The 25,593-nt window shown below is 39.7% G+C and overlaps 1 protein-coding gene across 3 annotated transcripts in view; it reads right to left on the reverse strand.

The window, feature by feature from the left end:
* The window catches only part of PHLDB2 (pleckstrin homology like domain family B member 2), a 235,671-nt gene that overhangs the window by 123,228 nt on the left and 86,850 nt on the right, over positions 1–25,593 (reverse strand). For all 3 annotated transcript variants that reach the window (XM_030328599.1, XM_030328598.1, XM_030328596.1), the window contains exon 2: positions 4,838–4,932. In XM_030328599.1, coding sequence (XP_030184459.1) covers positions 4,838–4,901 — 64 coding nt within the window. In that variant the 5' untranslated portion in view covers positions 4,902–4,932. The remainder of the gene's footprint in view (positions 1–4,837; positions 4,933–25,593) is intronic.

The raw sequence follows: 25,593 nt of genomic DNA on the forward strand, positions 1-25,593 counted from the left end.
TATATACAGACCTCACTGTTCTAGAGACTTCTGACAACTCAAAGCAGGAGCCAGGATTCAGAACATGAGGAATGCTAAACACAAAGGCAAATTTATTAAGCATCTACTCTGTTCCACACAATGTGCCCAGAGGAGTGGAAGATGGAGACAAAATAAGACATTTGTTATGTGTCTCTATATAAGGAGTTTACTGCCTAGCATATAACTGTAATGTGGTAATGTACTATAAAACATACTGTAAAAAAGTGAAGCAAATAAGTTCAGAGAAGGGGATATCTCTGCCCAATGAATCTATCAAGAAAGCTACTTGTATGTAACCTTCCTATGGAAAAAAGGGACCTTTTAGATAGAAGAGAGAGCATTAAGAAAGCAAGGAGACGGTAAAGCCAAGGCTGATTAGGGAAGTGGTGAGTAACACTGGCTGCCTGAGCCCATGGGACATGGATGGAGGCATGAGAGATAAGACGGGGGAGTTGGGGCCAGATTTGGGGAGGGGAAGAATAGGTCTTTGAATTTTAGATTTCATGTCGAATGCCGTTTTAATTAGGTCATTTCCTTGCTCTAAACTTGCACTGGCTCCTTCTCACCGGACAAATACAGGAAGAGCCGGCGGCTGTGTAGGAAGTAGAAACTGATTATATGGGGCTAGGATGAAAGAGAGAGATGAGCTCCAGCCACAGGGTTTAAAGACTCCAATAAAGCAATAGGATTCTGTTTCCTAATATGTTAAACAAAGCTGTCAATCCAAGTCAACGCTGCTCAGTTGACTAATCATTAAGGGCCCACTTAAAACACTGACACCCTCTGCCCACTCCTAACTGCCATTCTTTTTTTCACGTTATGATGATCCCATAGTTACAGATCTTAAGATTCTCATAGAAATAAGCATGAAACAGGTACCTGTTAGCTTTTGGGCCAAGTGTTGGACTGGAAATTCCAATGAACTGGTTGTGTCACCAGGGGCTTGGGGCCACTTACTTTTTATAATGTTTCACATTATGGGGATAATTGCATTGTTTCTCTTGGGGGAGTTATTAAGACAGCTAATAAAAACATTTATGTATAGAACCCAGCTCTGATTAGAGATTTAGTGTCAGTATTCAGTAAGTTATAAATGGTTGTTTTAAGCTCTTATTTCTGAGATACAGACGGTGATGGTTATAGCTAGCACAGTTCTTTTAGACTCATTTGAGTTTCTGGCTATTGTCAAGAACCAAGTTTTTATGAGTTACAATTATGCCGAAATAAGATGATCGAAATTTATTTACTGTTTCTCAAACAGGAACAAAAAGAAACTCTATTTAAAAGGTCCTTCTCTTATTGTTCATTTCAAGAGGCTGATTCTTGATGTACTGGTATTGTATTTATAAGACTGACATAGGAAACTCCAGTATGTAAACATGGGTGGATGAATGTACTATACCTTTAATATTAATATTAAAGTTAGCTCTGTAAAAGGCTTATCAACCCAACAAAGTACAAGAGAAAAGTTACATACATTGAGATGAATTTGCTAGTCAAGAAGGCAAATATGGATACATTTAAAGGGGGCATTTTTCTCCTCCTATCCCCTGCTCTCCTCTTCAACAAAAGCCCAGATAAAGTCTGAGGATCTCCAACAGCAGGAGTGCTGGTGGGGAGAAATCACCTAAGCGCTCTCAGTTCCTCTCGTCTGTTAACATCAATAGGCAATGTAATTAAGACAAGCCCTAATGTGGTTTATTGTTTTCCTATTGCACACGCTAGTTTTGTCTCTCATCCCATCTGGCTCCTGAAGTTCATCAAAGTGACTATCCAGGTGGAAAATTCCTTACACAGTCAATTTTGAAGGAGCCATATGGATGGAGAGCAACATTACCGCTAATAAATAACTCACTGATAATTAGTTCTCAAAAGGAAGTTTCATCTCTCATGGGCTATTAGCATTTCATGTTAAATTCTCTAGGACTTCGTAAATAGTTGAATGCTTTGCTCTTGCTGGAAATATCAACTCCTTGTTTTCCATTCTAACTGTCACAATCCTTACAACAAGGAAGAGGAGGGTTGAGGGGTGCACAGGAAGGAAGGTGGTCATCACATACTGTACAGGGAGTCCCTTGGGCACAGCAGACCCAGCATGCCCAAATCATCCTGTCCTTATCCCGTGTGCATCCCTCAACCCTCCTTCTTTGTTAGAGTCTATAATTAAATAAAAGTCACCCCCTTAATTCAGTTATCCAATCCTGCCAGTCTGGAAAACTTTTTCAGTCTCTCGTGTTCACCAACCCCTATTACCAATCCATTGCCAAACCATACCATTTTTACCTCTTAAATATCTTAAATAGTACTCTTTTCTCCATCCCCTTTGCCTTCATTGATCACCCGGTATTCTTAACTTCACTCCCAGAGAAGGCCAGGAGCAAGCCCAGGGCCCAGGGGAGATATAGTTTCATTGGACTTGGAGCTAGAGGGACAATGGGTGTGTGGCTGGCAAGCCTCGCCCAAGGCAATGGAAGATGGAAGAGTCTAAAGGGACAGCTAAGATCCACATTTTGGGGAGAGAGTCAGGAAGTATCAAATCTAAGACGCTGTGTGTTTGAGTGGGAGAAGGGATGGGGTTAAATGGCAGTTGCTGAGTGATTACTCTGCGTTTGAAGTTGGCACTTATGGGCAGGAATGTGATGGTCTAGTGGAACAGGAGTAGACAGACATCGGAACTCTAAGCTTCTAAACCAAGGCTCTTGTCTCAATAGCACTAACTAAAATTCATAATTATTTAATTTTCCTTTTCTTTTCTCATCTCCCCACTAAAATCTAAGCTTTGAAGTCAAGGACCCTCTATGTGTGTCACCATCATATGCCCAGTGCTTCCCACAGTACTTCAGGCATGATCAACACTGTCAAATATTTGTTGAGGGGTCCCTGGGTGGCTCAGTCAGTTGAGCTCCTGACTTCAGCTCAGGTTATGATCCATAGTTTTGGTTTGGGAGTTGGAGCGCCACATCTGGCTTGCTGCTGTCAGTCCGCTTCGGATCCTCTCCCTCGTTTGCGCCCACTCTCAAAAATAAACATTTTTTAAAAAAGCAAAAAATGAAATATTTGTTGAATAACTATATGAATTGGTCTTGAATACTGAAAATCTAATCTTATCACTTCAATGCTTAAGAATTCTTCAGTGACTCCATCAAGCGTTTAGGGTAAAATAAACCCAGAATCTTCAGCTTAGCTTTAAACAAATAAACAAAAAATAAGCCATTTGGTTAGTTCAGGTTATTTTCCCACCTAGTAGCTTAACATTTCCTCCCTCTTCTCCCTGCAGAAAGGGGCAGTTTTGATCATAATACACTACTTGTGGCTTTTCGCATGTGTCATATTCATTCACTTCTTTCTTAATAAGCAGGGATAGTTCAGGAAACATGCTCTCCAAAAAGCTTTTCCCAACTTTATCTCTGGCCTTGGTAAAGTAAGAAGAAAGTGATGGTTAATTTTGTGCCAACTTAGCTAAGCTATGGTGCCCAGTTGTTTGGTCAAGTGCCATTCTAATGTCGCTATGAAAATTTTTTTCGTTAGATATGATTAACGTTAAAAAAAAATTTTTTTAAGTAGGCTTCATGTCCAGCATGGAGCCCAACACGAAGCTTGAACACAGAAGTCTGAGATTAAGACCCGAGATGTGATGGAGAATTGGGTGCTTAACCAACTGAGCCACCCAGGCTCCCACAGATATTAACATTTAAGTCGGTAGACTTTGAATAAAGCAAATTGCCCTCCCTAACATGATCAGGGCTCATCCAACAGTGGAGAACTTAAAGGGAAAGACTGAGGTTTCCCAAAGAAGAAGGAAATCTCCTGAAGACTGCAACACAGAAACGCTGCCTGAATTTCCAGCTCATGACCAGCCCTCAGACTGGTCATGCTCCACAGCCCTCAGACTGGTAGGCTCCACAACCACAGGAGACAATTGTGTAATATCAATCAATCCATCAATCAGTCTCTCTCTCTCTCTCTCTCTCTCTCTCTCTCTCTCTCAGCTCAGCACCCATCCCCCCTTATACAGAGATTGTGTTTCTCTGGAGAACCTATACTAATACAGGAGCTTTCTATTTTAACTCCTCCTATGTCTAGAACTTAGCAGATGAATAAATGAAAAGTTAAGTCTAGCATGAAATCACCCCCTCCCCCCCAGTAGAAGAGGACTTTGCAGTGCAGAGATAATCAGCTCATGTCAGGGAAATACTAGTGAGTTAACCTGGTCTCCAGCACATCCCTGAACAGCCCCTCCCTTGCCTCCCGGTGACTTGATCATCTGAGGCATAATAAAAAATAATGAGGAAAATATACATTTTATGAGTCCACTCATTCTGTTTTTGAATGCAGGGAAACATGGAAACATGTTACAAAGGTTTCAACACAAGCAATATCAGTGCTGGAGGGTAGAACAGTGGGGTGGGGCCTCAGCCCTCCTGGAAGGAGGCGCAAAATCAACTGCTCTTCAAGAGAGCCTAGAAATGGGTGCCTTTCTCTGTGGTCCCATTTCACCCTTTTTTGTGTGGGCTTTGATTTTTGAATGACTGATGAGTCACTGAAAAAGACGTCTCCACACCAGCCGCTTTGGACTGCTTGTCTTCAACCTCTGGTCTAAACAAACCTGAACATGTCTTCAGTGAAGTAAGCGAGCACATGATCAAAGCTCTAGGCAAGGATGGCCAGCCTCCGGCTATTTTTTCTGGTGCTTGCTGGACTTCTGCATTTACACTAAAAAATGCCAGATCATTCCCAGTAGGTATGACAGAGAATAGGTACTGGTAAATATTTACTGAAAATCTCTGAGAATAAAGTGCACACAGAGACTTCTTACCGATTCGCACGTCACCAGTTCCCTCTTGCTTGGGCTCCTCTCTCTGGGTATAATCCTCCTCCATCAGGATCTTCTTCTAAATCTCAAAGGAGAAACTGAGAATAGAAAAGAACCATGACTGGGAAGCCAAGGTGACCTTGGAGAACTGAAGGTCAACAGAGCTAACACTCGGGGAACACTAACTGCTGTTGAATTTGAAAAACAGACATCTTGGATCATCCTATAATCCCACTGCTGACTATCCTTTAGAATGACAAATTTCAACACCATCGCCACTAACCACTACCAACAAAAGTACATTTTTGGTAGAATTGTTACATATTAAAAAACAAAAACAAATACAAAAAAAAAAAAAAAAAAACCAGATGCCAGCAAACAAGTACGGGTCAATACTTGGACAGAAGAACCAGTTTCTCAACATTGTTGTTTCGACCTGGGGTTTGATGTTACTTTATATTATATTTTTCATCCCATGCTCTGTCAGTCATCCTGTTAGGTCCTTTGTCTTTATTATTTCTTTTACTTTTTATAAAATCTTATATTATAGAAAAGGAAGCCAGTATCTTTGTTCTTAAGAGCTTTCCAAAGAGCTCCTGACCAAGTCAGGCCTTTCTCAGCTCTTGTATGTGTCTAGATTTCTCTGCAGACTCAGGGATGCCCCAGGAGATGATGTGGTCCCACGGCCATATGAGGGATCTCATCTGTTGTGCATCTACTATGCCAAATATTCCTCATCTAATTTTCACAATGACTCTAAGACTAAGTATTACCATTCCCGTTTTACAGATGAGAGACCTAAGGCTCAGGAAGAAGAAGAGAGTTATCAAAATCACATAACCAGTAATGCATGCTACCTTTTAAGGTAACAATCCTCATCTACCATTCAGATGCCAAAAAAAGTATCAGGTTTTGTTTAAATTGTTCTTAATCTATTAAGGAGGATGGATTTTAATGGTGGTAGAACTAGAAGCAGAAAGACAGTTAGAGGTCTATACAATATTTCCAGGGAGACATGTTAAGAAAATAAAGTAGAGCATTTGTTTAAGATAATAAGGTTCAAACTGTGATATATTTGTAGATACAGAAATAGGCATAGGCCCAAGGACAGAGATAGAGATAGATAACTCATCAGCCCAAGATAACTCAAGATAATTTACTGGTACTGGCAGGTGGGTAAGGGGAGAGTCTGATGTGATTTGGTAGCTGATAGATAATGTGCCATTATCCAAGAATGGAAATACAGGAAGTGGAACAGATGGAAAGCAAGGAAGGGAATTCAATTTTGGATATGTTGATTTGGAATATGTCAGCAGAGCATCCAAATAAAGTGTGAGGTAGAGATCATGGTTGGAGTTGGAAGTTGGAAGGGTCAGGTCATGAGAGGTTTTGTTTTTTCTCAAAACAGGAGGGAGCAAGCTAAGCTGGTTCAGAAGCTGAGGGAAGATAGAGAGGGAAATGGTGAAGATCTAGAAGAGAAGAATTAAGTGATGGATCGGGGTCATAGGAGAAAGGGTGAGAATTGGGTCAAGAGCCCAGTTGGAGGTTTGGCCTTGGCTAGAAGTGCTCCTCCTTTCAAAAGACTACATAGGGAAAGGTGATGAGGATAGATGCCTACATGGATCAATGACTGTGTGTCAGGAAGCAGTAAGAGTAGTGGATTTTTACAGGCTGAGTGCCTCATGGTTGTCAGTGAAGGACAAGGTCAACTCTCCCATTGAAAGTCCACCAGCTTTGGGGTGCCTGGGTGGCTCAGTTGGTTGAGCGTCCGACTTTGGCTCAGGTCATGATCCCGCAGTTCGTGAGTTCAAGCCCCGCGTGGGGTTCTGTGCTGACAGCTCGGAGCCTGGAGCCTGGTTCCGATTCTGTGTCTCCCTCTCTCTGCCCCTCCCCTGCTCAAGGTCTGTCTCTCTCTGTCTCTCAATAATAAACTTTGAAAAATAATTTTTTTTAAAAACTTAAAAAAAAAAGAAAGTCCACCAGCTTGAACATTTTGTAGGAGATAAATGCAGAAATATAGTCTTCCATAAGTTGTATTAAAAAGAAGCTTGAAAAGCATTTGTGCCACAAGTAATACCATCAAGAAAGGGAAAAGACAACCCACAGAATGGGAGAAAATATTTGCAAATCATACATCTGATAAGGGACCTGTATCTGGAATATGAAATGACTCTTAAAATTTAAAATGGTCACAGGATTTGAATATATACAAATGCCAATAAGCAGGTGAAAAGATGCTGAGCATCATTAATCCTCAGGGAAAATCACATTAATACCACAATGTGATATCGCTTCATACCCCCTGGGGTGTCTATGTTGAAAGAGACAGATAACAAGTTGTTGGAGAGGATACTTGTAAGGGCTTGGGGGAATGGAAATTGCCACTTTGGAAAACAATGTGGTGATTCCTCAAACGGTTAACCATAGACTTACCACAAGATCCAGGGTTCCACTCATAGGTATATACCCAAAAGAAATGAAAACGTACATTCACATATAACTTGAATACTAATGTTCATATCTTCATTTTTCCTAAGAGCCAAAAAGCGGAAACAACCCTTATGTCCTTCAATGGGTGAATGGATAAAGAAAATGTGGTATATCTGTGTAATGGGATATTATTTGGCAGCAAAAAGGAAAGGATGCTCCAATGTAGACAACCCTTGAAAATATTATGCTAAGTGAGAAAAGCAAGTCACATCACATCTTATATGATTCTATTTATATAAAGTGTCCTGAAGAAACAAGTCTATAAAGACAAAAAGTAGATTGGCAGTTGCCTAGAGCTGGGTGTGGGGGAGAGGTGGAGGAGCGATAGGATATGACCGCTAATGGGTATGGGGTTTCCTTTTGGGGTTGATGGAGATGTTCTAAAATTGGGTTGTGGAAAATTCTGCAGATACATTAAAAACCATTGGTATCTGTACTTCAAATGGATGTATACTCTGGTATGGGAATTACATCTCAGTAAGTTGTTTTCAAAAATGAAGCTTGAGGTCTAAGGAAAAGACTATGGACAGAGGCATGGATGAAAGAACACTGTTGAAGACCAGATAATAATGATAATAATAGCCATTATGTTTGAGGATTCACAAGCTGGGCACTGTGCTAAGCGTTTTACCTACATTATCTCCTTTAATCTTTGCCACAAACACATGTATATTAGGTACTTTTTCCTTATTACTCAGACAATAAAGTTAAGAAAATGTAAGGAACTTGTTCAAGGTTAATAACAAGAAAGAGACAGAGACAAGATATATAGACCTGTGTCTGTGTCCACCTGGAGCCTATTTCTTTTTTTTTTTTGTCATATGAAATTTCTTGTCATATTGGTTTCCACACAACACCCAGTGCTCATCCCAACAGGAGGAACCTGTTTCTTAAATACCTGCACTACGCTACTTCCCACAAATTTTGCTGTCCCATTTAGCTTCAACTTTCTGGGTTTAGCACAAATGCCAATGTCTTTAGGCCAGCCTCTTTTCGCTGGCCCAGCCACGACATTTTATGGGAGCACTCTACCAACCTTAGAGTAGTTCAGAGTGTCTTCGTTTCTGCCATCCCAAGTAAGGGTTGTAAAATAAATGCAACACTAATAAAGAGTTACAGAATACATACCTCAATAAATTAGCACTCTCTTTACCTCCTTCGCACCCAGGGGCCTTAGAAGCAGGACTGCTACCTTGTACAGAGCGATTTCCTGCTGTTCAGGACACTGATTAAGAGATAAAGTTTGGGGCGCCTGGGTGGCGCAGTCGGTTAAGCGTCCGACTTCAGCCAGGTCACGATCTCGCGGTCTGTGAGTTCGAGCCCCACGTCAGGCTCTGGGCTGATGGCTCAGAGCCTGGAGCCTGTTTCCGATTCTGTGTCTCTCTCTCTCTCTGCCCCTCCCCCGTTCATGCTCTGTCTCTCTCTGTCCCAAAAGTAAAATAAAAAACGTTGAAAAAAAAAAACTTAAAAAAAAAAGAGATAAAGTAGCCAAGAGCTCCACCCAGAGAGAATGTGTCTCTTCATTCTCCTCTATCCAGAAAAATTGTGAATGAGAAGAAAAGAACAGAGGTTAATCTTAACTCTTAGAGAAGCAATGCTCCTACCAAGTTGCTTCTCAAGATGGTTCCTCTCAGGTTTTGAGGTCTTGATGCTACCTTTCAGCTTTCCTCACCTATTTAACCGCACATATACCTACAATGGCCTTTGCAGTGGAGTAGGGGTTCAAGAAATTTTATCTTCTTTCTCCATTCCTTTCACTGTCCTCCCTCTTGTCCCCACTTGGCACTCATCAAGTGCTTATTACTCACATACAGACCTCCAGAGCAGAAAGGGGGAACTGTAAAAGCAGAGACAAAATACAAACCTGGTTCACTGAAACTGGTCTGCTTAATCTCCTCTGTGCTCAGTAATCCTAGCAAAATTCTGGGGACCATTTAAACTGAGACACTAAGTACCTCCTGAGGAAATATGGCATCTGTTCAACAATACCACTTTTTTTTTAAAATAATGTGAGGATCAGCAGAGGAAAAATATTTATTTGTAATAAAATATCCCAATGCTTATGTGGGCTTCCATTGTGCCAGACATCGTACTGAAGTTTTTATAGACAACATTTCGTCATCACCTAACTTCTTATGGTGGGTTCTCCTATGTGACGGATGAGAAAATAAAAGGAAGAAGAGAAGGAATAACTTTTCCAAGGTCACCAAGTCAGTTTGCAGAGGGGACCAGCAACCTTCAAAAGCAGGTGACTCTGAAGTCTCTCCATCTCTCCATTACCCCACCTCCCACACCCTTTCTGTTGTCACCAAGCTCCTTTTCATGGAGATTGTTCTCCTAGAAGCAGTAAGGAGAAACATGATTATAAATATATAGATATATTCAGAAGCAATCATCCAATATCAATGCAAAAATACTGATTAAATATTAGAAAACAAAATCCAACACCACATTAAGAAAATATACCATGATCAAGTGGGATTTATTTCAGGAATGCAAGGATGATTGGGAATTAAGAAATCTAGTAATATAAAATTCCACATCAGTAGATGTAAGTGGAATAATTATGTGATTATCCCCTATAGGAAAAAAAAAAAGCTTTTGACAAAAGATTCCTGATAAAAACACTCAAGAAAATAAGAATCGATGCGTATTTCCTAAACAGAATACCTTGGTCCTAAAATCAGCATTGTGCTTAATAAGAAATACTAGAGATAGTTCCACTAAGATTAGGAAAGAGTCAAGAATGCTTACCATCTCTACTACTGTTGAATATTGTTCTAGAGGCATTAGCCAATACAATGTAAAAGGGCAGAACAATAAGAGACACAGGAATTGGAAAAGAGCTAAAACTGTTTTCCAATGATATGACAGCTTATTCAGAGAACCTGAGGAAATCAACAATAAACTAACACAAACAATAAAATAAATGCTAATTTACTAGGGCCAATTTTAGTTTTGTTATAGTTAGAATAACTTCAACCTTCAGAAAAGCTGCAAAATGGGAATGCAAACTGGTGCAATTACTCTGGAGCAGTATGGACGTTCCTCAAAAAATTAAAAATAGAACTCCCCTACAACCCAGCAATTGCACTACTAGGTATTTATCCAGAGGATACAAAAATGCTGATTTGAAGGGGCACACGCACCCCAATGTTTATAGCAGCACTATCAACAATAGCCAAAGTATGGAAAGAGCCCAAATGTCCACCAACTGACAATAGATAAAGAAGATGTCGTATATATATATATACACATACACACAATGGAATATTACTCAGTGATCAAAAAGTGTTGCCATTTGCAACAATGTGGATGGAACTAGAATGTATTATGCTAAAAGAAGTCAGTCAGAGAAAGATAAATATCAGATGATTTCACTCTTATGTGGAATTTAAGAAACAAAACAGATGAACGTAAGGGAAAGGAAGGAAAAATAAGATAAAAAGAGAGAGGGAGGCAAACCATTCTCTTAAATATAGAGAGCAAACTGAGGGGTTGCTGGAGGGGTGTTGGGTGGGGGGATGGGCTAAATGGGTGATGCGCATTAAGGAGGGGACTTGTTGGGATGAGCACTGGGTGTCATATGTAAGCGATGAATCACTACATTCTATTCCTGAAACCATTTTTACACTATATGTTAACTAACTTGGATTTAAATGAAATTTTAAAAAGTAATAAAATAAAATGAATTTTTTTAAAAAGCTGCAAGAATAACACAACAAATATTTTTCCTGGAACCATTTGGAAGTAAGTTTTGAATATGGTGCCCGGCATTACTGAATAGTTTAGTGACGTAACTCATCAAACAAGGACATTCTCCAGAAACTCACAATATAAGGATCAAAATCAGGAAATCATCATTGACACTACCATTGAATTCACTAACTTCTTTTAAGTTTAATTAATTGTCCCAACAGTATCTTTTTTTTTTTTTTCTGAGAGACAGAGGGGGCGCAAGTGAGTGAGGGTGCAGAGAGAGAGAATCTCATGAGGAGCAGAGAGAGAGAAGCAGGGCTTGAGCTCATGAACTGTGAGATCATGACCTGAGCTGGAGTCAGATGCTTAACCGACTGAGCCACCCAGGCACCCCCAACAATATCCTTTATAGGAGCTAATCTAGGATCATGTACTGCACTTAGTGGTTGTATCTCTTTAGTCTTTTTTCCACTCTGTAAAAGTGTAGCATGGGTGGCCTTTCTTAATTTACCCTCACTCCCGCCCCTCTACACCAGGGGTATCAGAAAAGGCCAAGACTGACCACAGCCCAAACTATCCTGCCAGACATAGAAAATGAATAATTGCTTGAATGTGTAGAGAGAAGCTTGGAAATGATGCCATGCCTTTTATCTTCTCTTATTTTTACTATAAAAATTTTGAAATAGAATATGAATGTGGAAATATGTTAAATCATTCACTCTTTGCTGAATTCTTCCTAGATAGAATATTCACGGGAAAAAAATGTCTTCTTTCCAAATGGTTCTAAGACAAGGTCTCTTAGGTTGTATATTCTCTGGTCTGATCTCCAAGTAAATCTCAGGTAAGGAGCCTATTCTTAGATTAAATTTTATACAAGCACACAAAGAATACAACTGTCCCCATTGTGTTAGATATGGGCTCTAAGCAAGCTAAAAAAAAAAAAAAATTCTAGTCTGAATTTGCTTCAAAGTTCTGTTGGGAATTTTTGGAAATCTGTTTGATTACCACTAATTTCATGGAGTGATAGTTCAAATTTCTTTACATGTAGAGCCTACAACTACTTTTCCATAACTATATTTTTTCTGGTGTCATATCATTAGCTTTCATTCAATTATCTGAAGGCTTTTAAAAGTATAACAGATACATAGGTAACCATCATGCTATGTGTGTTTGATGAATCTTTGTGCTCATTAACCTACCCAGATACATTATTGGATTTCCTTATTTCTGTTTTTTCTTTTTAATGTTTATTCATTTTGAGAGAGAGAGAGAGAGAGAGAGAGAGAGAGAGAGAGAGAGAGAAAGAGAAAAAGAGAAAGAAAATGAGTGGGGGAGAGACAGAGCATCTTATTTCTGGAGTCCGGACAGGTTTCTGGAGCCAGTGTGAATGATCACATGGAGAGTTGCCAGGTTTTTGTGGCAAATTCTAGATTTCTTTTAGTGCCTGGGATCCATGCTTCTTGAGGCTAACTCAGTGGAAGTAGTCTTGAATGTTGATGTTCTATTTTCTCATCTCCTTGGTGGCGGAATAACCCCCCACCACACACACCTTTTTTTTTTTTTTTCCCCTACCATTCTTTGTAGGAGCCGTATTATCTCAGAAAAGGTTGGAAAGAGATGGATTATGGGAGGGGCAAAATTCCACTTTCTGGTTGCCTAGAGACAAGGCCACACCAGGGAACATTAAAAAATACAGATTCCTTAATACCAGTCCAGACTTTCGAATCAGAATCTGTGGAATAAATCCAGTAATACGTATTTTTTAAAGAAATTTCTCAAGAGATTCTTCCTTGACTAGCATTGAGAAGTTGTGTTTTACACATAACGTTTTGCAGAATGATCCCTAAAAAAACTTACAAGAGTCTGGGAAATAATGCTCTCCCTAGCCCCTTCTTAGCACACTGTGGCTCATATTAGCATATGCATTTAAGGAAACATCTACTTAATTTTGTTTACTGCAACATTTCTCAAACTTATTTGACTATAGAACACATTTCTTTTTTTTTTGACACAGCACATTACTATGCCATCCCCAAAAGCACAAGCTTTATGAAATGTTGGGAGAGAAAATACAACTCACCGTGTCACCCCCTTTTTTATTAACAAAATCAGCACCTCTGATGTTTGTCAACTCACTAATGCTTACAACTTGCAGCCACTTATCAGGACTATTATACAAGGTTTCATAGGGCCTTCGTTCTCATTACTAGTCTCTGTCTCGTCCTCTGCTCATTCCTAAACCTTAGATGTTAAAAAAAATAAAAGTAGTTATAGAATTGGTATGCATTGATTACTTCCTGAATGCTAGGCTCTGTTCAAAGTACTTTTCGGGCCCTATATCATTAATCCATAGCCCTATGGAGTAGGTTTTATTATTATAACAATGTTATGACAGGATATCGATGTAAAGAGAGATTAAGTAGCTAAACCTAAGAAAACACACAGTTACTAAGTGGTGAATCAGGTATTACAGACATTGAATCCAGGTGTTCGGACTCTGAGTTGATAGTATTAACCAGTCTTATTTTGTTTGAGCATTAGTCATTGCTCGTCCTCTACTTCCTCTGCTTCTCCATGCTCCTTCTTGGCAGTCTCATCTAGTCGAAGCTTCACCTTGTCCACACCTTGCTAAACCCTTTCCCCAACTCTTGTTCTCTCTTCTGGGCCACAGACCCACTCACTAACTGCTTGCCAGACATCTCAGTGGGGAGCTATCACTGGAACCTCAAAGTCAATATAATTCTAATAGAATCTCATCTTTCCCCCTCCAAATTTACCCCTCCTTTTGTGTTCTCCCTTTCCAGTCATTCACGTATTTCTTCCTACGACATATCTGAGCATCTATTACGTGTTTGGTACTATGCCCTGGTAGGGATATGTATGTATAAAAATGAACAGAACCTGGGTTCTTACTCTCGGTTTCTATGGCCCCGTAACTTCAGTGAACACATGCTTCATCATGCCCTCCTCCTCTTTCTTTGTTATGTTCTTCCAGATCAATCTCCAGCAGCTATATTCATTGTCTAAATTGTTCTCAAGCTATATTTACTTGAAAGGGAGTTTGGTTTTCCTGAATTATTTTCCCATGACAGGTCACAGGCACATACATCTATAGGTGGTGTGTCAGATTGTATTCTAAGGATGGCGACACCACCAAACATGCAACGTGACACATTCTTGCAATGTGACATTGACAGTCCTTCATGAGATGGGGTCTATACCTCCTCCCTTTGGATCTAGGTGGGCTTGTATCTGCAGTGGAAGGGATATTATGTGCTTTTAGAGGCTACGTCCTAACAGGCAAAACAACTCCTGCCTGGCCTTTTGGGGGTGCTTATGCTTGGAAACCAAGGAAGGGGAAAGGCCTCACAGAGTTGCTATGTGAAAGTGTCCCAGGTTATGGTCCCCACCGAAGACCCAGCCGACAGCCAGTACCAACCTCCAGACTGGTGGGTGGACAAGATTTCAGATGATTCGCAGTCCTGGCCTTTAAGCTACCATAGCTGATGCTGAGCAGAGCAGAGCAAAAACAAGTTATCTCCTCTGAGCTTTACATAAATTGCCGATGTGTGAGCCACATAAGTGTTGTCATTGTTTTAAGCCGTTGAGTTTTGGGATGGCTTGTTAGGTAGCAACAGACAGGCAGGATAGGTGCCTACATTTGTTTTAACCTCCTATATGTTGCCAGAGGCAAGGTCACATAGCGCAGAGCACAGTTGCTGCCAAGGAGGCAAGCACCCGGATTAAATGTCAATCGTGCGTCATTATTTTTTAAATGTTAATCCTCTATAGCACCTAATAGAGTGTGTGGCATGGAGTATATGCCAAATAAATACTTATTGAATTGAATTGAAGCATGATGTGATAGTAAGAACATACATCTTGCTGTCAGCTATACTAAATTTTAAGTCAAAGTTCTAGATGCCACAGTTCTAATTTTTAAATAAGAGAGATAAGGACAAAATGAGAAAGACTGAAGCCTGATTGCAAAGGATCTTGAATGCACGGTTAAGATTCTTTTTTTTTTTTTTTTTTTTTTTTTAGGTAATGGGGACTCATGGAAGATTATAGAGATGTGATAGGCATAAGGCAACTTTTTGAGAAGATTAATATGGCTGCAAGGCATGGAATGGGAGCCCAGGTAAGCAAAAACCGGTGAGGAAGTGAAGTCAGTGTCCAAGCATGTTAGTATCTAAACAGTACCTAAAAAATGTAGCCAGGAGAATGTCAGGCCAGGATTAAATGGGAGGATGATTTACCAAGGATGTTTCTATAGATTTTGAGTTGGAGCCTATAAAGGAGAAGATTAGTATAAAGAAAAAGAAGTCCAAAATGGATCCCAATAATTTGGCAGAATTTATTAAAAAATATTCACATAGGATAGGCGATGTATGATTCAGCAATCTCACTTCTGAAAATATGCCTTATTAAGAAATGACAGCAAAAGTACTTAAATATAACCATCAGCCAGGTAATGGTTAAGTATGGTATGTCTATACAATGGAATAATGTGAGAAAGAAGTAACTCTGAATAAACTGATCTGAATAAGCTTTAAGTGAAAGGGGCATGTTGTAAACAGATATACATATATGTATATTATATATATGTATACTATCTGATTTTTGTTAAAAGCAGAAGAAAAGCCTGAGTGTCAGAAAGAAAAAAACATTAAAATTAATGCTATTTTCCTCTGGAAACTGGGGATTTTGGAAGGGTGTGGGAGTGAAGTGGTCTTAAAATAGATACTTTGAAAACTTTGTATAATTTGATTTTTTGTTGTTCCTTGCTTTTTTTTTCTTTAATCAAAACATGAAAAACACATTTTAAGTTCACAAGTCTGATACCATTACGAGCAAAGAGTATCATTCACAGAAACAGTAAAGTCTGAAAAGACTATTAGGTTCAGGGCATCGATGATGATTCAATGTGGATTAATGTGTTTTTGGCATAAAGGGCTGAATCATGGTTGGAGTTGTAATCTTTGGCAGCGTCGAAGGTGTGCATGGGCCAGGCCTTCTAGAACATGGTTCTGGTAGGGCCAGTCAGGAGATGTGGACGATCAGGTGGGGCTTGCAGCTGAGAGCAAGAGAGGGACTGGGACTTCTGCCTGTCCCAGCACTGGAAGGAATAACTCTTTTTGACACAGCCTGTTTACCCAAAAGCCTGTTTATTCTCATGCCATTTATGTGATTCCATAATAATTAACTCTGGACCTTCCAACCTAATATGAAAGTTGGTAGGTAGGACAACTTCCTACAGGTAAAAGTCGTCTTCATAAATTTATCTATCCCCACCATGAACTTATTTACATTTTTAACCTGGAATATATCTATAGCTACATTCATATCTATGTTTAAATCTATATTCATAGCATCTATATTATCTGTATATTTGTCTAGATATATGAACAGAAATAAATATCCTGCCTGCACATTCTCATATAAAATAATCAGCATTTATTCAAATTTAGCCCTGACCAATACAAGTTATTAGGACGTATTAAATGTAGGGTAAATATATTATAAGAATGGATTCCACACAAGGTATTATATCGGTATGTTGTAGAACCAGGGTTTTATTACAGGATTACTGACTGCTTCTCCAGATGGATTTAAATTGATGACTCTAAGAAAATTTTTGCAAAAAGGCGCCTTCTAGCCTACTGACCCTAGAAATGTGCTTATCATAGCTCCTGGGAAGATCTCATTTCCCTTCATGGCTTCAAAATGCTTTGGGCAAAAGAAACATTGTGTATTTTATTAAGTGAATATTATCCTCAAAGCACACTAATGAATTTTTTTAATACATGAAAAGCCTCCTTTAAAGTCTGTTCAATATATAACACACATTGCCTTGGAGAAGTATTAAATAATATATTTGAAATTTTAGAAATGCATATGCAAAGTTCTCAGCCGAAGTCCCCCAAATATTTGTAATTCTACTGTTGTCAGTTTCCTTTTATGTATCCTGTCTCCTGTAGGTTCTGAACAGATATAGGGATAACAAAAAACCGTGTCATGATGCCTTTCTTTTCTTTTCCTTTTTTATTTACAAAGCAAGAAGAAAGGCATGGGAGTATATGAGTTGCCTAAAATCTCACTGCCCTTCATGCTGACAATGATATTCTTAGACTCTGGGATGTGTTCACGTTTTTTGCTATTCTCTTTACTCATGACATTTAGAAACAAGTGACTAATACTTACCTAAGAAGTGTGTATGTATTTGTATAAAATATATGTGTATATTTTAAATCACTGCTATGAATGTATATGCTACCTCGTAAATTAATAGAAAAAATACAGCATTTCAAGCAAAGAATTTAGATTGCTTTAACTTTGTCCATTTCTTTCTCTCCCGAACAGAAATGCCAGACTTGGTTTCCCTGCTTGTCCTCCCGCAGTATACCCTGCCAAGCTATTCCAAAGTGAAAATCATTACTTCCTGCTATCTAGTAGGCGTACAGGAACCAGAGGAAGAAGAGAAGCTTCTTTTCTGAAACCAGGAACAATGCTCGGATGTGGAGGCCTCTGCCAAACTTTAGTAGCTTTCTGTGCATCCTTTACTACCGCTGGGGGGAACAAAATTACCAATTTCTCCATGACAGTTTGGCTCCATGATGGTTTGAAAAAGTTGTAGGTGGGAATAGACTCTGAATCTGTTAGGAACTGGAATCATACCTAACCCCCATTTCTTTTGAATGGTTCTGTTGGTCTGGTGATGAGAAAGACAAAATGAGGTAAAAAACAAACCAGACCAAAGTGCAAGTTTAAGGCCCAGTGAAATAATGTGTGTAGTCTTCCAGAATCTAGTTAAATAAAATATAGATTCTTAGGAATGTAAGACATCAAGGTGTTTTCTTTCTTTAAACAAGAGAATAATGGAAGATACAGAAATCCAGGATAAGAAAGGAGTAAGTATGATAGCTTCATTCAGGGAGATAGAAGCATCCACCCACTCATATGAGTTATTTTTCAGTTGTGATGAATAGGAACAAACCATCTACATGCTTTCACTCTGTTCCTCTCTTTGCCGATTGTAGGCCTTGGTGAAATGGCGCAATAGGGACAGAGTGAGAGAAGATAAATGACTCTCCAGTGGCTTTCCATGATCTTTATCATGAATATCTTGGCTCTAATTAATGCTGGTGATAGGAGAAGAGAAATGTCTTAAATTCTGGGTGAACAGTCATTTGACCACTCAAAAAAACATTTGAACATTAGAAAAAAAACCTGCAAATATTTGTCTCTGTTCATTTTGAGCTCATAAATGATGGAACTCCCTTTTTTCTCCCTAAGAGAAGAGACCCAGTAGATGCTGACTGGATTGTAAATTCCACAGGATCGCCCTGGTGCATTCGTCTTTATATTCGTGGCACTTGGCACTTGGTGGGGTCTCAATGACTATTTGCTAGATTTCAAATGATTGAGTCAGAGAGGAGTCATAATCTTTTAGAAGCCAAAACAATTTTTAAATCTTGATAAGAAGTTCATCTAAGTACGTCATTCCATCTGTGTTCACAGGTCAACTGAAAAAGAGGAATTAGGGAAGTCAGCAGATAATCTACTGACAGATGTGAATTTAGGGGTATCTTTGTGATGCACTTTTCCTATCACTTGTGGGAAAATATCGCCAGCACATAAATCAATCAGTGCCCAGGAGGCTGTCCAGGAACAGAGCAGAGCCCCATGTTTACCAGTCCCACGTTTCCCAGTCCAAGTTATGTGAGCTGCTGTCACCCTGTAGGCCTCTCTCTCCTACTTGACTCACTGACTCGGAGGAGAAGGAGCAACTCTCCCAGCGGTGCGTTCAGGAAATAACCTGGCTCTGCATAGTAGTTGGAAGCCAGCTGACCTTAAGAATTACACATTCTGGTCTGCCTCTTCATATTCTACGTTGTGCAGAGGCAAGTCCTCTAATGGGGAGCTGTGTGGTGACCGGTGGGTAAGTCTAATTATGGAGTGGAGTTTTAGAAGTCTGCTGTTGTTGTGTACCTAAGCCACACCCTTCTTTAATGGCTTTATCAGTAAACGAAGATGACATTTTATCCCCTGCCAGACTTTCCCGTGTCCACCTTTCCATCGTTTTCAAACTTGATTGGGAAAAGAATGTTATGTTCTTGTCCTCTTCAAGCCCTACAAGGGTACTTGGCTCCAGAAATTCTATGCATCTATACACTTTGCATCTGGTTATCTGATGCATAGTCACTCATTTATTCATCCTGCCATTGTTTTGGAAATAGTTAGTGAGCCCTTAGAAAATGCCAAGTATAATAGTAAGCCCTGGGACCCTACCCATACAGAGCTTACAGTGTAGTGTTGTTATAAAGCAATTTGACAAGTGGGTGAGCACATAGCTTCCCAGGAGGTAACAAAGTCTGAGTTGAGTTGCTCAGTTTTGTTTGTTTGTTTTCTTAACTGAGATACAATGGAGTAGGATTTGGCCAGGAGGTAGCCAGATCTCCCTGATGTGCTAGATCTGATCTGGTCTGCCTGATCAGAACTGGAGCTCAAGGGGCAAACAGGTGCTTAGTTGTGAGAGACCCTCCTCAGACACCACAGCAAAGGCCCTGGACTGCCTCCTAGGTACCAAACAACTGTGTTAGATATTAGAGGAGTGACATGGTCAGGTTTCTGTTCTGAATAGGTCACTTTGATAGCTTGGAGGACTGATCTGAGGAAGACAAGCCTGAAGAGACCAGGTATGAAATTATACGAATGTGATTTAGTAGAATCTCTGCTTATTTTTGTTTTCCCTTTCCTTTTTTTTTTACCCTTGGCAATCTTGACATTTTGTAGGATGAGCAGTCAGGAATTCCCACCTCTGATGATGATGATGATGATGATGATGATGATGAAGAAAAAGCAGATCATGATGGCCAATGTTAATTGAGTTCTTGTTATAAAGGGCCACTAGGCTAAAATGCTTTTGTGTACTAGCTCACTTAATAGTCACTAAAAATGCATGAGATAGATAGTATTATTTTTTTTTCCATTTTACACACGAGAAAAGTAAAGTTTACAAGGTTAAAATAACTTTCCCAAGGGTGCACAGCCAGCAAGGAGCAGACCTGGTACTTAAACTAGAGCCTGAGTTCATCTTCCATTCTGATGAGTCTGTTTTGTCTTTTTTTAAAGTGTTTATTTATTTTTGAGACAGAGATAGTATGACAGCAGGGGAGGGGCAGAGAGAGAGGGAGACACAGAATCCGAAGCAACTGTCAGCACAGAGCCGGATGTGGGGCTTGAACTCATGAACCATGAGATCATGACCTAAGCTGTCACGGATGCTTAACTGACTGAGCCACCCAGGCGCCCCCTGATGACTCTGTTCTTTATAAGAAGCTTCATAGCACTTTACCAAGTGCTTTCTTACACAGCGTCTCACTAGAGCTTTATCCAGATCCTTGGGTCAACTTTAAATTCACTCTAAAGAGAGTGATTTATTTTCATTTAATAGAATCACATGCTCATGAAAAAAGTTTGTGATGTATTTTAAAATCATGAACTATATTGCTCATTATTTGTACATAATCAATTTAATGACTTCTTGGCTAAGTTTTAAATTTTTTTTTTCAACGTTTATTTATTTTTTTGGGGGACAGAGAGAGACAGAGCATGAACGGGTTAGGGGCAGAGAGAGAGGGAGACACAGAATCGGAAACAGGCTCCAGGCTCCGAGCCATCAGCCCAGAGCCCGACGCGGGGCTCGAACTCACGGACCGCGAGATCGTGACCTGGCTGAAGTCGGACGCTTAACCGACTGCGCCACCCAGGCGCCCCTTGGCTAAGTTTTAATAGTCAAATAAAGATGCCTTCATCTTCCATCAAACATATATACTGAATGAATTTTACAGTCAGCTTTAAATAAATATTCTATAAAATATAATTAACATATGCTGGGAGAACTGATTTCTGGTTTTGTTGTTTTTTTCTGTTTTTTGCTATAGATTATTCATTCAATTTTCAACAACTACTGACTAAGCACCTAACATGTGTTACGCACAATTTCTTTTAAGCATAGGGAAGATAATAGCCACTAATTTCATTAGGTTTGCTCTATCATATAAACCTAACTTAGCATCATTATCCAGAGGTCCTCAGAATTTGCTTTCAGAACAAAGAAAGCAAAGGAGGGCATTGTACAGGTCAAAGCATCCAATTAATTCAGTTAAGTTAATCAAATCATTATAGTACTTTAAATTTACTAGTTTTATTTCTTGGAAATCTTTAGATTAGATTTGTATTCCCATCCATGTTAATAAGGTAGAGAAGACTGAGTTGCTTTATGTTCGTTTAGCATTAACTTACATAAATAAGATAGAGATTTGTTTATCTAGGGTTGTGAATGCTTCAACGTTTGTGCTAGCATTACTTATTCCAAACATTGTAGGTTTAACTAGAAACCCCAAAGTGCCATAATGAACAACTTGTCATTCTCAGTGAATGGACTTGTTCTTGTTACAAGTGAAGGAATTACTGATGAATGTGATTCCAAGCCACCCAGCAAGTCCTAGCTGGAATCAATCCTACACTGAGAAATTACAGATATGTAGCCCTGGTTTGCTGCCAGAGATAGCCTGCCTCTCCCAGAGGGTTCTGATTCATGGAGCTTCACGCCCTGCCCCTACTCTCTCCTCCTCACCATATGACCACACCTCCCTGGGCAGAATTGCTAAAGGAATGTGGGATGGCAGAGTTCCTGGCTTCCTTCCTTGGCTAATGGGCCCAAATTATGGCACCACTGTTAGGCTTTAAGGATTTCCTCCTTGTTCTAGTGTTATCATGTTTTCTTGGTTTCTGACTCTACCTATTTGAGAGAAAATGTAGGGTCCAATTCTTGTTTAGGCTGCCAAGATTCCTCAGTGCTTGGGCAAAGTAAGGAAAAATGGCACAAGTGTTTAATATTATCCATAGACCTCAGAAAACTACACTTTCTAGACATGAGTAAGGAGCATGTTGGTAAATTTATCCCCAATGTGCCAGGTTTATCCTTTTGAATAACTGGATAATTCCAGCAAATACCATATTGAAAAAGTATTATCTGATTGGTATACTTTTTTCTCCTTTTTTTAAATTTAGATTTCAGTTGGTTAACATACAGTGCAATATTGGTTTCAGGAGTAGAATTCAGTGATTCATCACTTACACACAACATCCAGTGCTCATCACAAGTGCCCTCCTTAGTACCCATCAGCCATCTAGCCCTCCTCCCACCCACCTCCCTCTGTCAAACCATAGTTTGTTCTCTATCATTAAGAGTCTCTTGTGGTTTGTTTCCCTCTCTTCTCTCACCCTCCCTTCCCATATGTTCATCTGTTTTGTTTCTTAAATTCCACATATGAGTGAAGTCATATGGTATTTGTCTTTGTCTGATCGACTTACTTGTCTTAGCATAATACATTCTAGCTCCATCCACATCATTGCAAATGCCAAGATGTCATTCTTTTTGAAGAATATTCCATTGTGTGTGTGTGTGTGTGTGTGTGTGTGTGTGTGTCTTCTTTATCCATTCATCAATTGATGGACATTTGGGCTCCCTCCATAGTTTGGCTATTGTTGACAATGCTGCTATAAATATTGGGGGTACATGTATTCTTTCAAATCTGTATTTTTTTTTTAATTTTTTTTTCCAACGTTTTTATTTATTTTTGGGACAGAGAGAGACAGAGCATGAACGGGGGAGGGGCAGAGAGAGAGGGAGACACAGAATCGGAAACAGGCTCCAGGCTCCGAGCCATCAGCCCAGAGCCTGACGCGGGGCTCGAACTCACGGACCGCGAGATCGTGACCTGGCTGAAGTCGGACGCTTAACCGACTGCGCCACCCAGGCGCCCCATCAAATCTGTATTTTTTTAATCCTTTGGGTAAATACTTAATAATGCAATTGCTGGACCACAGAGTCGTTCTATTTTCAGTTTCTTGAGGAACATCTATACTATTCTCCAGAGTGGCTGCACTCTGACTGTTATATTTTTGAGGCTTTATTTGAAAAACTATTTGACAAGACAATCCAATATTTAATTTTATATTATATTAATATTAATTGTAACAAACATACTAGAAATGGATGACAAAGATTAATTTAAAGATAATTCAAGTTTTATTCCAGATAATTATTTCCTAAATTAAGCTTCTTAAGACAACCAAAGGGAAATTAATTGATTGTATTTCAATCTTTCTTTCCTTTCTTCAGCTCCCTTATAGGCTAATGATTCAAGTGAACCAAAAATTGAGAACATTTAAATGAAAAACCTTAATAATAATTTAGTGCTTAAAGGGTTATTTAAAAAGAAGTGTGATTTAGTGGGTTCTTTCAATGGAAAATGTCTATTTGTCTTACTTTACTCCAAACATTTCCCAGTACCCTTGGCTTTATTAAGAGTTCAAAAACATGAGAATCTTTTGAAACTAATAACTTAATCTCTCCCTACAGATCTCTCCTTTTGATGGTGTAAGAATCTTCATATATCACCAAAACAGAAGAATATTGATTGACACAAAGCTAGGAAGCTGGATGCAGCTCTTTAAAGAAAATCTCAGCCTTTTGTACGTTTGCTGAATTGTTCTACACTGATTTGTGTCTGTGACAATTACCTAGATTATGGAAATTTGTGGGCTTAAGCAAGTGTTTTTCTTTTTAGTATTCCTGTTTTCTCACCTATGTAATACTGGAAACTCTTAAAGCTGAAAAGCCCACTTCTCAGAAGTACACTATGGAATCAGCCATTCGTTGAATTTATAGGTTAAATGTTAAGTGAGACGGGGCTATCCAGAGATGGCATAAAAAGGCAAAGCGTCTAGAAGTAGAGATATAAGGCACAAATCCGCATGGTTTCAAGAACATCCGGGCGGAATTATTCATGCATGTTTCACTGACAAGCTAAACTGAGCTGTGGCTTTTCCCCCACATTGTACCTACTCTAAAATGTCCAGTATAGTTTATATCTATTAGGATACTTCCAATAACATGTCCATCAAATTAGTTTAAACAGTATGGGAAGTCATTGACTCATGTAACTGGACATTAAGGATTCACTGGGTTTCAGTTGGGGGACCAGAGGTGTTTCATTGCTGAGCTGTGCTGAACACAAGCTTCATCCTAAGGACAGTTTTCCTCCTAATTACAAGATAGCTGCCAGCTTCAGTCGGGGTCACATGCTTTTTCCTCCACTTTCAGTGTAAAGGAGACTGGTTTTTTGAAGGGCCCTTAAAGACAAGGAAGCTTTTTCCCTGGAAGTCTCCAGCAGAAGCTCTTTGAGCCCCATAGGCAGATTTGGGTCACATGCCCACTCATGAACCAATCAAAGGAGGAAGTTACGGGATAACCTTTTCACCTGAGGGACATGGGCTATGTCAGAAAGGGATGGACACCTAAACAATATCACAGTTCTATTGGAATAGAAGAAAGAACAGCAAAGGCTGAAGGTCACCAGTAATGTTCACTCCAGAGATCCTGAGAGGACATGGCTATACAGTAAGTAGAAAAACCATCATGACCATTAACACATAGTAAGACTGGGCATTTGAAGCTATCAAATGGGTCAGATAAAAGATCTATTTACAAGAACCTGACCCTGACTCCTGAGGAACCCCATGGCTGACAGTGTGCCCGGCAGACTCTTTCTGGTTCTGGCCGCCAGAGGCAAATGTGCAGACCAATAAGTGGGTTGAAGGATGAAAGCATACGGCTAGGATCTCTTCACTTCTCATGGAGAGGAAAGAGCATGGTTACAAGTTGTCTGCACATGGGGAAGTGAACAGAGCAATGATCCTGCGCCTGACGGCTCTGTTCTCAAGTATCATTTGTGTCTGAGCTTTTGCATCATGGGTACATGTGATGACCCTTCCACGTGCATGAGCCTTAGACTTGTAAAGACAATGAGACAGCCATAGCCAGCTGCTGACATCCCAAGTGGCATATTTGAGTCTGCAGCAAAGCAAGAGACTCAAAAGCCAGATTTGGGATGGGAGGGAGAAAAGTATATTTTAAATTTCTGTCTTGATTGGCGGGGGTTCTTTAAAATACCAAGAGATACTCAGCGTCACTCATCATCAGGGAAGTACAAATCAAAACCACATTGAGATACCACCTCATACCTTTCAGAGCGGCTAAAATGAACAACTCAGGAAACAACAGATGTTGGCAATGACGTGAGGAATGGGAACCCTCTTGCACTGTTGGTGGGAATGCAAACTGGTGCAGCTGCTCTGGAAAACAGTGTGGAGGTTCCTCAAAAAATTACAAATAGAACTACCCTACAACCCAGCAATAACACTGCTAGGAATTTATCCAAGGGATACAGGTGTGCTGTTTCGAAGGAGCACTTGTACCCCAATGTTTATAGCAGCACTTTCAACAGTAGCCAAATTATGGAAAGAGCCTAAACGTCCATCCAACTGATGAATGGATAAAGAAGATGTGGTTTATATACACAATAGAATACTACTTGGCAATAAGAAAGAATGAAATCCTGCCCTTTGCAACAACGTGGATAGAACTGGAGGATACTATGCTAAGTGAAATAAGTCAGTCAGAGAAAGACAGATATCATATGTTTTCACTCATATGT

The sequence above is a fragment of the Lynx canadensis genome, chromosome C2 (genome assembly GCF_007474595.2).
Source record: "Lynx canadensis isolate LIC74 chromosome C2, mLynCan4.pri.v2, whole genome shotgun sequence".
Taxonomy (NCBI): domain Eukaryota; kingdom Metazoa; phylum Chordata; class Mammalia; order Carnivora; family Felidae; genus Lynx; species Lynx canadensis.